General features: G+C 47.7%; 1 protein-coding gene and 1 long non-coding RNA gene across 2 annotated transcripts in view; both read right to left on the bottom strand.

Moving 5' to 3' along the window:
* Positions 1-13,241, bottom strand: part of DDX49 (DEAD-box helicase 49) — a 48,940-nt gene that overhangs the window by 17,024 nt on the left and 18,675 nt on the right. The window contains exons 5-8 of the mRNA XM_073555102.1: positions 12,947-13,134; positions 12,642-12,782; positions 11,575-11,650; positions 4,053-4,129 (exon numbers count right to left, since the gene is read on the bottom strand). Coding sequence (XP_073411203.1) covers positions 4,053-4,129; positions 11,575-11,650; positions 12,642-12,782; positions 12,947-13,134 — 482 coding nt within the window. The remainder of the gene's footprint in view (positions 1-4,052; positions 4,130-11,574; positions 11,651-12,641; positions 12,783-12,946; positions 13,135-13,241) is intronic.
* On the bottom strand, positions 9,144-10,879 carry LOC141058903 (uncharacterized). The gene is made up of 2 exons (XR_012222349.1): positions 9,488-10,879; positions 9,144-9,351 (listed from the first exon to the last, which is right to left on the bottom strand). It is a non-coding gene; the product is annotated as an uncharacterized lncRNA (long non-coding RNA).

Here is a 13,241-nt window from a genome sequence, read left to right as displayed (position 1 = left end):
GTTTTGAGGGAGAATTACCAACCCTTGGGAAGTGTCGAAGATCATCCCTAGGAATGGAATCCTCTGAGCCGGGGTAAGACATGACTTCTTCCCATTGACTAACCATCCCAGGCGGGATAGGGTATCCAGCGTGATGCCGACATTCTCCTCGCATGCCTGAAAAGACGGTCCTTTCACTAACAGGTCGTCCAAGTATGGCAGCACTACTATGCCCCGAGAATGAAGAATGGCCATAACGACCGCCATCACCTTCGTGAAAACCCTGGGTGCCGTGGCCAACCCGAACGGCAGAGCCACAAACTGGAAATGCCGGCCATTTATTGCAAAACGAAGGAACTTCTGATGCGGAGGAAAAATAGGGATGTGCAGGTAGGCATCCTGAACATCGATTGAGGCCAAATACTCTCCCTGCTCCATGGCCGATATCACTGACCGGAGGGATTCCATCCGAAAGTGCCTGACCTTGATGAACCTGTTTAGGAGCTTTAGGTCCAAAACCGGTCTTACTGTTCCGTCCTTCTTGGGGACTGCTAACAGGTTGGAATAAAATCCCTGGGCCTCTTCGCCCTCTGGTACCGGGATAATGACCCTGTTGTACTGAAGAATCCTGATGGCCCCTAGCAATGCCTCTGCCCGGGATTGCAATTTGGGAAGACGGGATTGAAAAAATCTCCTTGGAGGGTGTCCAATAAACTCTATTTTGTACCCGAATGACACCAATTCCGCCACCCATGCGTCGTGTGCCACCTTGACCCAGACGACCGCCTACTCTGCTGTCCTCGGGTACCTGATGCCTCAAGTCATTTTGTAGAGGGCCTTTGGGACCTAGCTCCCCTTGACCTGGGTGGACGGCCCCACATCCTCCCCAGCGGGTTGGCTCTATACGTGACCTGGCGCTCTCTGTCTTGGTTGTGACGAGCCGGGGCAGTAGAACCGGCCGCTGATGCCCATCCTGGGGCGCGAAATGCTCGAAAGCGCGCCTGTGGCTGACGAAAGGGCAGTCTGCTCTTCTGCTGTGGGAGAAAGCTACTCTTTCCCCCTGTGGCATCTGAAATAAGCTTGTCTAGCTTCTCTCCAAAAAGCCGATTACCATGATAAGGCAGAGATGTAAACAACTTTTTAGAAATCGAATCGGCCCGCCATAGCCTTAGCCACAAGGCCCTCCTAATGGCGATAGCGTTTGCTGCGGCTAGCGCCGCGAAATTAGCGGCATCCAAGAATGCATTAATTAGATAGTCTCCTGCCATCGAGATCTGATTTGCTATCTCAGACACCTCTACCGGCAAGTCTCAGTCCTGCAGGACTTTGTTCAAAGACTCCGACCACGACATCATGGCCTTGGCCACCCATGTTGCTGCGAACGAAGGCAAAAGCGCTGACCCCGATGCCTCATACACCGAGCGGGCTAGACCCTCTATGAGCCGATCCGTGGGGTCCTTAATGGAAGAACCACTAGGCACCGACAACAACGATCTTGAAGCCAGGCGTGACACTGGGGGATCCACAATCGGAGATTCTGCCCACTCTTTACAGAACTCTGGTGCAAACGGGTACCTTGTCTCTAGCGTTTTCTACCCTGAAAAACGCTTGTCTGGGCGTTCCCTGTGCCACTGTACCGTGTCCTCGAATTCTGGATGAGTGCTAAACACCCTATGTGGGCGCCTGGCCTTCTTAAAAGATATTTTATGCCCTGCGGTCAGGGAGACGTCCTCCTCAATACCTAGAGTCTGATTGACGGCCTCAATGAGACTGTCTACTGTCTCCCGACACCCGGGAATATCCAGATCCAAGGCTTCCTGCCTGTCCTCATCCGAACTCTGCTCGCTCTCAGACAATGGTGATGGAGAGTGCGACGCCGCACTCACAGATGCCGAAGCACCGGAGGGGCCCGGAGACGCCATATGGGTTCTTTCCCTGTACGTCTCCTTAGAGAGGGTACGGCCCCTGCAGGCCGGCGGCTCATGTGAGGTGGATGAACCATCCCAAACCGGAGAGCCGTTGTCTCTACCCCTATCCGGGGCCTGAAGGGTCTCGATCGCCTTCGTAAGTGAAGCCATAGACCGAGACAGTGATAACGCCCATTCCGGGGGCTCTGACCCCCTGGGCTCCGTTGGCGGGGAGGGCTCCTGGGCGCGTTCGGAACTACAGGCCTCACATATCTTAATAGTCTGCGCTCGCGTGAACACAGCCCCACAGGAAATGCATGCGGTATAAAGGAAGGTGTGTTTCTTCCCTTTTCCAGACATACTGCGGAACAAACGGCCAGAAAAAACCTATTATCTTTTTTTTTTTTTTTAATGGCATCCAGGGGTATGAGGAGAAGGAGGACAACCTGCCCTAGTGTGGCCAAAACGGGGTCGCACTTACCCGAGCTCCTGCTGTCTCCCCGTGCTCCTGTGCTGCTGCTCGCTCCCAGCTGCTGGTCTCCCTGGGTAGGCTGCGATGCTTCCTGACCGCGGCCTACCCCATTCTGACGCCGGGGCCTCCATTTTATCCAGCACCCGCCCAGTATCCATCAGACACTAAGCAAAAACTGGTTTCCGCCCGCTATCGGGGTGAGGGTGTATGCGGCGGAGGAGGAGCCAACTTGTTTTTTGTATACTTAGTGTCGGCCTCCAGATGGCAGTAGCACACACCCACAGTCTCTGTGTCCCCCAATGAGACGAAGGAGAAAATATGCTCTCCCCACTTCCTCCCTGCACAGTCATCGCTAGGAACCATGTGTATATGGCGAAGACTATGCAGGGAGGAAGTGGGGAGAGCACCTTATCGGCGCACACACCGAAGGTCACTGGAGCGGAAGTCACTGGTGCCTGCGCAGATCGATGAATGCAGCGCCCACAGAAGGGAGGATGAGGTATGTATTCCTGAGAGGGCACAGACGCAGGATTCTAGTGCCATAACTGATGCTGATAGGAGGAAGTTATATTATAATAGAGACAGGAGGGCAAAGATTTCCTCTAGGCACCGCAAGTCCCAGAGCCTGGAAGAAATCATTAACATAAAGATAGATAACATTTCTCCGCAACAAGACCATTAACATGAGGCAGACAGGTAGGACTAGTGTAACATTTCTATTATCTGTATGCCCATATTAATAGGTCATACACATCCGGGGGGGGTGACAGACTGCCTTTAAAGTGTTGTTTTTACATGTGTATTATTTCCTCCCCACTTCTTCCAAGAGTCACAATTTTTTTTCTCCCCTCAACACAGTCATATGAAGACTTGTTTTTTGTTGTTTGACTGACACCAATCATTCAACATACTACGTACTGAAAAGGGAAACATTTTATTCTGAAGTCAATGGAGCTGTATTTTGGCATGGCGAACTGGTGATTTTATTCATACTAATTTGGGATACTTATAATGTTTTGATGCTTTATTGAATTTTATTTATGGGGGTAGGTATGCGGACGAAAACCCAGTTCTGGCCCCCAACCCTCTTTATGGCATTTATCGTATGGTTTATTTCATTTTATAGTTTAATAAGCTGGATTCTAAAGGACACGGTGATACAAATATGTTTATATTTTATTTTCAATAGAGGGATAATAGTGGTTATTTAATTTTTTTTTTAAATAACTCACTTTTTTTCAGTAATGCACTAGGTAGTGAAAATTGGAAAATTGTGGTCTCATATGAGGAAGTTCCGCATGAATTTACAGGAGTACCAAGATGGCAGGAGCCCAGCAGCCAAGGCAACCCATGGGTGCAGCACAATGGCATGGTGAGTGACAGAAGCAAGTATGTGTGCACTGGAAACTGCTCCATGTAAATGCTGCAATCAGAAATTGACACCGGTATCTAGATGGTGAAAAGCAACGGATCAGAGCTCAGCTCCAGCTACTGCTATTAGAGACAGATGCCGGCAATGCAACATATCTGCCATCACTGTGTTTTGGAGAGAGTTCAGCTCCTGAGCCAATATGGAAGGTCTTCTCTAAGCATGGTTGGCAGATGATTCTGTTGAGAGTAGTTGTTCAACTGTAAAAGTGGAGAAAAAAAGCAGGGAAAAAATCCGAAAGATGTGCAAGAGATAGTCTTCTTACCTGGCTGCTACATCAGTGGCAATTAGAATCTTGTAAACGCTGGACTTGAATTTTGCAAGGGCAGCAAATCTCTGTTTCTATGGAGAAAACACAAAGGCTGTCAGGTCAGAAGCTGAAAACCTATGCCAGAGAAGAGGGCTCACTTTCATATACGACCTTAAGATCGACCAGGGACAGCACACGTGCACAAGTGGCAGGCATTGACACCTGTTGTAATCATTAGAATAGGACAGGAGCATGAAACCTTGTCAGCAAATATAGTGTTGACACAAACAACACTGCTTCCCTCCAGATGCAGACGTGAGAGGAGCCGGACTTCTCCGACCAGCTTTATTACACAGGGATTCAAGCTACAAATGAAGATCCCCTGTGCTGATTTAGTTAAAAATGGAACGTTACCAATAGTAACTGGAAAGGTTCCATCATATTTTAAGATACAGTGAAGGAAATAAGTATTTGATCCCTTGCTGATTTTGTCAGTTTGCCCTCTGACAAAGACATGAACAATCTATAATTTTAAGGGTAGGTTAATTTTAACACAGAGTTAGAATATCAAAACTAAAATCCAGAAAATCACATTGTATATATTTGCTGACAAGGTTTCATACTGTCAATAGGTAAAATTTGACCTCTGTATTACTGAATTTCAGTTTCAGAAATCAAATATATACCTGGCTGCAATGATGTAACCAGGCTCTGGCCCAGTGTTGTGACACCCTTAGTGGTGGAAGAACCAGGTATCATTTAAAGGGAATCACCAAAAAACACGGGTATTACATACCTGGTAATGTGTTTTTTCATGAGACATGACGGCACCACGAGAGAGGGGATCCGCCCTACGAGGACAGGAAACCTCCAAGACAAAAAGGGGCGGCTCCTCTCGCCGCATCAGTTGTTTTACAGAGCACGAGAGGAACTCCGCAGGTTAGTTCACACATGAACAATACATATTTTACACTGCTAAATTTCCAACACCAAGGGAGTGTATAATACTAACGAAACACCCAACTAATGACGTGATAGGGCGGGAATATAAGGGTGCCGTCATGTCTCATGAAAAAACACATTACCAGGTATGTAATACCCGTGTTTTTCCATGGTACATGACGGCACCACGAGAGAGTTACAGAGATTTGTATTCTCTTTTAGGGGGGGATCACTGCCTGTAACACTCTTCTCCCAAATGTGAGATCAGAGGTGGCAGATAGGTCTAATCTGTAATGTCTGAAAAAGGTAGATGGAGAGGACCAAGTGGCCGCCTTACAGATTTGGTCGATGGAGGCGTCCGCTTTCTCCGCCCAGGACGTTGCCATGGCCCTCGTGGAGTGGGCTTTTAGGCGCTCTGGAACAGCCCTACCTGCACTACTATATGCTAGTATGATGGCCTCTCTCACCCATCTAGCTATAGTTTGCTTAGAGGCTTTAAGGCCTTTCCTTGCTCCTTGATACGAGACAAATAAGGCCCTCTGTTTCCTCCATGGTTTTGTCACCTCTAAATACTGTAGGATACATCTTCTAACGTCTAAGCAATGTAATTTCTCTTCCTTTTTGTTACCGGGGTTAGGACAAAAGGATGGCAAGATTATTTCCTGGGCTCTGTGGAATTTTGACACTACCTTAGGGAGGTATGCTGGATCTAATCTCAACACGACTCTATCGTCCATAACCTGAGTGTATGGTGGATCTGCTGATAGTGCGTGTAAGTCCCCAACCCTACGTGCCGATGTGAGCGCCACTAACAGGGCTGTTTTTAAAGTTACCACTTTATCTGATGTTGCGTCTATTGGTTCAAATGGACTTTCCGTTAGGGATGATAGGACTAAATTTAGATCCCAGGGAGGAGGTTTAGGAGATGGGACAGAGTCAGCTCTAGCACAGGCCCGGATAAATCTGACGACCCATCTATCGCTTGCCAGGTCATAATTAAATAATGCTGCCAGGGCTGAAACGTGTACTTTCAGGGTGCTGACTGCTAAGCCCAGGTCCAAACCCTTTTGTAGGAATTCTAGTACCGCCCTCACAGGCACTTCCCCCTCCTGTATTGGGCCTGAGGTGGACAAAAATTTTCTCCATATCCTCCCATATATTTTTGTGGTCACTGGCTTTCTGCTACTAATTAGGGTGGAAATCAATCTTGCTGAAAAGCCTTTCTTCTCTAACAGTGACCTTTCAAATTCCAGGCTGTCAAATGCAGCCTGGAATTCGGAGGATGATTGAAGGGACCCTGTGTTAGGAGGTCGTGATCCTCTGGGAGCACCCATGGGTCTGTCACTGACATCACCCTCAGCCAATAGAACCACGGCCTTTTTGGCCAAAAGGGAGCTATCATAATTACTCTGGCTTGATCCTCCCTGATTTTTTTCAGGACTAATGGAATGAGGCATATTGGAGGGAAGGCGTATAGGAGACCTGATGTCCATCTTATTCTGAAGGCGTCTACTGCCAGTGGCATGTCTGCTGGTCTTAGGGAGCAGAATTTTTGAACTTTCCTGTTGGTTTTTGAGGCGAAGAGATCTATTATGGGTTTTCCCCACCTCTGCACAATTTGCTGAAAAATGGACTCTTTTAGGCACCATTCTCCTTGCTTTAAGTGGTTCCTGCTCAGAAAGTCCGCCTTCAGGTTGTCCGCGCCTCGGATATGCAGGGCCGATAATGAAAGGAACTGATGTTCCGCCAGAGTCAAGATTCTTTTCGCTATTTCCATCAAAGACCGAGAACGAGTGCCCCCTTGATGGTTTACGTATGCAACCGCCGTACGATTGTCTGATAGGACTTTCACATGATGTCCTCTTAGGTGTGTCAGTAATCTTTCCAGCGCTCTTTCGATGGCTAATAGTTCCCACTCGTTTGAGGATAGATCTTTTTCCCCCTGCGCCCAAGGGTCTTGGAGCCACAGGGTGTCTAGATGGGCTCCCCAGCCCCAGGGACTGGCATCTGTCGTGACTACTCTGGAGGCTGCATATGTCCAGGGTACTCCCCTCGGAGAGGACTCTATCTGTAGCCACCACTTTAGAGACTGGAGTACAGGATCCGGGATGGTAAGCTTCTGTTCCAATTGCCCCTGAAGCGTCAGATCGTTTTGTAACACACACCACTGAAGTTCCCTTGTGTGAAGTTGGGCCCATTTTACCGCTGGTATGCAGGAGGTTAGGGACCCCAACACTGACATGGCTTTCCTCAGCGTCATTGTTGGCTTTCCTAACGTTGTTCTGATTAGGTTTTGGATTTTCTCTTCTTTCTCCTCTGGGAGGCGACACTCCTGCATTACCGAGTCTATTGTTAGGCCCAAAAAATTCTGGACCATCGTTGGCTCCAACCTGGATTTTTTGAAGTTCAGTTGCCAACCCAGAGTCTGAAGAGTCTCTATTACTGTCTTGACTTGTTCCTGACAGTGAGCGAAATCCTTCCCCACTATCAAGAAGTCGTCCAGATATGGTATTACTAGAGCATCTTTTTCTCTGAGATGTGCCGTGATCTCCGCAATTAACTTCGTAAAGACCCGGGGGGCTGTTGCTACCCCAAAGGGCAGAGCCTTGTATTGAAAATGATGCCACTGAGAGTTTATCTGGACTGCCACCCTGAGAAATTTGCAGTCTTGATGCCGGATCGGGACATGATAGTAAGCGTCCTTGAGATCCAGGACCGACATGTAACACCGAGGGAAGAGGAGTTTCACCGTAGACCTTATCGTTTCCATTTTGAAGATGGGACTACTAGATACTTGTTGAGGCCTTTCAGGTTTACAATCGTCCTCCAGGAATCGTCTGGTTTCTTTATCAGAAATAGGGGGGAGTAAAAACCTTCCTTCTTTTCCCCTTCTGGAACTTCTTCCAGTACGCGCTTTTGTATAAGTGATAACACCTCCCCCTCCAAACTCTTTTGTCTTTCTTGGGATGATTGTACCGGAGTTTGGATGAATTTTTGTGGTGGCCAGTGGTGGAATTTTAACTCCAGACCTGACCCTACTATCTGTCGGATCCAGGTACTGGATGAGATCCTTTCCCAGGCTGGGAGGAAGTGAGAGAGCCTTCCCCCCACCTGAGAGGGTCCGTCACTGGCCGGGTTTTTTGGCTTCTCTAGGGGGCTTACTAAAATAGAAGCCTCTCCCTCCTCTGTATCGTCTGTCAGAATTATTTCTGTCACGTTCTTTGAACTGTTGCCTTCTAAACTTTCGGCCCCTCTGAAAGGAGCGCCGAAAGGCCTGAAACGGTTGTTTCGGAAAATTCTTTTTTGTGTCACTCGCTTTTTCCAATACTTCATCCAGTGCTGGACCGAATAAGAAATTTCCCTCACATGGTAGAGAACAAAGCTTCAGTTTTGCTTGTGTGTCCCCCGGCCAGCACTTGAGCCATACCGCCCGCCGTCCTACATTTGTTAAGGCTGCTGATTTTGACGCTAGTCTGGCCGAATCTGCTGACGCCTCTGCAAGAAAGCCCGCCGCCGCTCTAATAGCCGGTAATGATTCCAGAATCATGTCCCTGGGAACTCCTTGTTCTAACTGATCTTCCAAGTTGTCTGTCCATATCTTTAGGGACCTAGCCACACAAGTGGCTGCGATGGCGGGTCTTAGTACGCCAGCCGAGGTTTCCCAGGCTGATTTAAGGCAATTGTCTACCTTTCGGTCCAGTGGCTCTTTTAGGAACCCCAGGTCCTCAAAGGGTAGGGAAGATTTTCTGGCGACCTTTGATATCGCCACATCAATTTTGGGGGCCCTATCCCAGGACGAGGACGCTTCCTCCTCAAAGGGGTATCTCCTCTTTAGGGAATTCGTTATCTGGGACTTCCTTTCTGGCTTTTCCCATTCGCGTTTTATTAGTGCTTTTAGTTGCTCGTTAACAGGGAAGGCTTTACGTTTTTTCTTTTGCAATCCGCTGAACATGAGATCTTGGGCTGTCTTTTTTGTCTGTTCTTCTACTAGTCCCATGGTAGATCTAACTGCTTTAATGAGCTCATCCGTAGTTTCTACTGGAAATGTATCTTCCCCGTCCGAGCTACTTCCTACATACTGAGACTTATTTGAGTCGTCCTCTGACTCTGTAGAGTCTTGCTGAGAGACCCCTGAGGGGCTTGCTCTCCTATTTTTCCTTTCTGTATCTACAGGTTGTAATGCTCTTACTGATTTTGAAACTTCTGTCTGAATTATGGTCCTCAGACTAGCCGAAAATGAGGGTGTCTCCTCCGCTATGGTTTTGTTAATGCATTCCTGGCACAACTTTTTGTTCCAGGCTGCCTCTGTGGGGTTTTTACATAAGGCACATTCCTTATTCTTCGACTTCCCTCTATATTTCTTAGGGACGTCCTATACTCCCCCCCCGCCAATGTATATAAGAGGAGGAGGAGGAGAGGGAGAAAGAAAAGGAGAAAGAGAACAGATATTAGATAACTGGACTTTCTCGAAGTTCACTCACCACTCGGACGCTTCATAGAACGGGTACCGGATCTGGAGGTTGGCTGGTCCTTTCACTGTCTCCCAACGAGACTATGGACCCCTCTTTCCTGCGGTGACGACCCGCCCGTGCGCTGCCCGAGTGGCTCACACTACTGCTGCGGCGTGTCTTTGCTTTCTCCTCTGAGCACGACCGCCTCTCCTTTGCTTCCTGGCGCGGTTGCACATGCTCTGGCGAAGGGCTCTCCATTATGCTGCTTATGGCTGCAAGCAGTCACTTCCACTCTAATTTGGTGCTGTGACGCCTGCTCGCCTTTTCTGGCGATCTTAAATAGCACCTTTTTTTTTTTTTTTTTTTTTTTTTTTAGACCAACTGGTCTTGCACCTGCCGCGCCTCTGTGTGGACGTGCATGCGCGCGCATGCGTGCTCCGTGCCCCTCCCGGGACCGTGCACACCTTCTGCTTCTCCCAGGCCCCGTGGTGTCGTGCGCGCCGCTCTACTTCCGGGTCGCCGCACCACTTCCGGTTCGTCGGCCATGATGCGCGCTCTCAGTGCGCGCGCCTCCCGGTGCGGCCCGGCCGAGTGAGCGTCTGCATTTCGGGACCCCCGGACACCTCTTACCTGCATGGTGGACCCCATCTCCCTGCTCTGGCGCAGGTATGTGCGGAACGACCTCCGCTGCGGGGTCCGGTGTCTGGTGCTCACAGGGAGGGTACACAATCTGTGGCCTCCGAGGAGCTCTTCTGCCCGGGCACTGATGTGCCTCCCGGGCTGCATGGCCACTATATGTCAACAGGGAGGGACACTATCAGTGGCCTCCCTGGACCTCCTCGCTGACCTCCGTTCGCCTGGGTATGTGCCCGGCTGTGGCCATGCTCTCGCTCAGGGGGGGCATAGGTGTATATGGCCCCCGAGGCGACTACCGGTACCCGGTGTCGGGTGTAGCAGACCCATGCCTGCCACTAATCACCCGACCCAGGCCCAGGCATCCTCTTCTTTCTTCCATCAAGAGGTTTTCATCTTGAGGGTTCCCCATCGAGGACAGGAAACCAACTGATGCGGAGAGAGGAGCCGCCCCTTTTTGTCTTGGAGGTTTCCTGTCCTCGTAGGGCGGATCCCCTCTCTCGTGGTGCCGTCATGTACCATGGAAAAAATAATAAATTGCCCCTCCTAACACGTAAGTCAAACAGGCTGTGTCACATGTCAGGATGGGCTGTAATCTGAAGAAGCACTGCTCCCAAAACCTGTGCGTCAACTTACAGAATTATTATAACCACACATACCTATGGGAGCCAAGAAAAAGTGACAGAAGAAGAAATAACAGCTGATATGTTAATAGGATGGGCTGTCATTTTTAAGGGTCAATCCAAACTCAGCCTTTCATGGCTAAATGAGGGGAGACTAAAAGAGACAGATTTACTGCTAAATTACTTTGTAAATCCCATGGAAATCAATGGGAGGAATGAAAAAAAAAACATGGCATAGATCACAATCAAGAGCTATGGAAATTGTACAGCTTAAATGGCCTGGTACCTAGATACTTTGATTCTTCTCTAAGCCAGGGTTCCCCAACTCCAGTCCTCAAGGTCCACCAACAGATTATGTTTTCAGGATTTCCTTAGTATTGCTCAGTGATAACTGCTTCACTTGTACAATACTAAGGAAATCCTGAAAACATGATCTGTTGGTGGACCTTGAGGACTGGAGTTGGGGAACCCTGATCTAAGCTATGAATAATAAAGATGAAAATGAACATTTTTAGCTCTACTGTCAAAAAATAAGAAAAAGCAGGTTAAACTATGACTTAGTGCATCCAGCTTTCCGTCCTGTAGTAGTAAACAGAGGACATTTGCCCAAGCTTCCATCTTCTGTGATGGTACTACACTCATAGATAGCACTAGCCTGAGCACAGCTCCATAGGAGGGCTAAAGCAAATCCCGAACACTGTGTTATTCACAGAATGTGCCCCATTTGAACAGGACAGAGGTAAAACAGAAGAATACTAGGGAACTGCTACTCATGAAGTTCTCATTTATCAAAGTTGCTCCAAAAGTAAATCTTCAATGAGCAGATAACATATGACTATAAAAACCAGGCGATCAATCCTATGTAATCAAAATTCTGCAAACACTTACCTGCTTCATCATGGAGTGCAAAGCTACAGAAGGAAAACTGAACTCACGGAGCATCATATTGAGGACTTGGCAGTTCCTGAAATATCAAAAAGAGAATATTTAAGATTGAGTTATGCTGTGGTCCCAATGTTTACCCCTTTGGCTCTACTTTCATAAATTAAAGGACAAGATAAAAACACAAAGAAATTGTGCTTGGTTTTCTCACAAGACTCTGTGAATGAACTTTAATGCAGAAACTCACAGAAATATTGATATTCTACCTTTTACTGCTAGAAGAAAATCATTTGCATGCATTTTCCTTTTTGTATGCCTCAAAGGGAATTTGTCACCAGATTCTGCTAGCCCATCTAAGAGCAGCATGATGTAGGGCCAAAAACCCTGATTCCAGTGATGCCACTTACTGGGCTGCTTGCTGTGATTTTAATAAAATCACTGTTTTATCTACTGCAGATCTACCAGTTAAGTGAGTACTGAGACCACGCATCCCTGATTGTCAATGTCTGTGTACACTGTGCATAAGCAGAAAGCTGACAATTAGCAGTGGGGGCGGGGTTATACAGAGCTCATGAATATGGAGGACTACATGGCAGCAGGTTTACACATCTTTTAGTGATTGTTTTATCAGCATGATCACTAGAGGACTTGTAAACCTGCTGCTATGTAGTCCTCCATATTAGTGAGCTCTGTATAACCCCGCCCCCACCACTTTTTGGTAGCTTTCTGCCTATACACAGAAATCTGACAGTCAGGGTTGTGGGCGGAGTTACACAAAACACAGCATTCAGAGACCTGGCAGATCTGCAGCAGATAAAACAATGATTATCAAATAACAGCAAGCAGCCTAATAAGTTACATTGCTGGCATCAAGGTCTTTGTCTATACATTATACTCTGTTCAGATTAGGTGGCAAACACCTGGCGACAGATTTCCTCTAATAAAAGTCTAATTTGGCGATTTGGAAATCCTTTTCTCCTGTGTGACGTATGCACTCAACACTGTACCAGTAAATACCAATAATCAAGTCCCTTATAAAGTCATAATACTCAATTAAATGTATCAAAACTTACTTGCAAGTACTGGTGAAGATTATAATGGACCAGTCGTCATGCTCATCCTGGAAGTTCTGGATCAAATGAACCAAATAAGCATCTTTCACTTTCTCAGGTACCAAGATAAATCTCTGGTCTAACTGCTCCACTGTCCGCACCCTGAAGAAAAACAGGTTTTACCCATGTAATTGTAGACCATGAAATTCCCTCCTAAATTTCAGTGCAGATTTAAGACATTGTCCTCTCCTGGCAAGGAAAGTGCTAAAGCAGCGCACACAATCTGTGAAGTTACAGCACCACGAAATATATATTCAGCTCCTTACTCTGAGGTGGATTCCCAGAAGAAAGGCTTATTCATTGCAATGGACTTCAACTCCTGCAGGGTGTCAGTCAAGGTGGCGCTGAAGAGAAGTGTCTGTCTTTGGGCAGGAATTCCTCCAAGGATCACCTGCAAGTCTTTAGTGAAATCAGTACAACCCTGTTCCAAAAGACGGTCGGCTTCATCCAGAACCTAGGGGTTGAAAATTGGGAGAGATACTTAAAGGGTATGAATAACGTGCCTGCAGCCAGGTTGGCCTTCCCTACTAGCAGCAAAGGGCCACTACATTTTTTGAGATG

The sequence above is a fragment of the Dendrobates tinctorius genome, unplaced genomic scaffold (assembly GCF_039654945.1).
Source record: "Dendrobates tinctorius isolate UK_male_01 unplaced genomic scaffold, ASM3965494v1 ptg000219l, whole genome shotgun sequence".
Lineage (NCBI taxonomy): Eukaryota > Metazoa > Chordata > Amphibia > Anura > Dendrobatidae > Dendrobates > Dendrobates tinctorius.
Note: the sequence above shows the minus strand (reverse complement) of the source record. Positions and strands in the feature narration are given on the sequence as shown.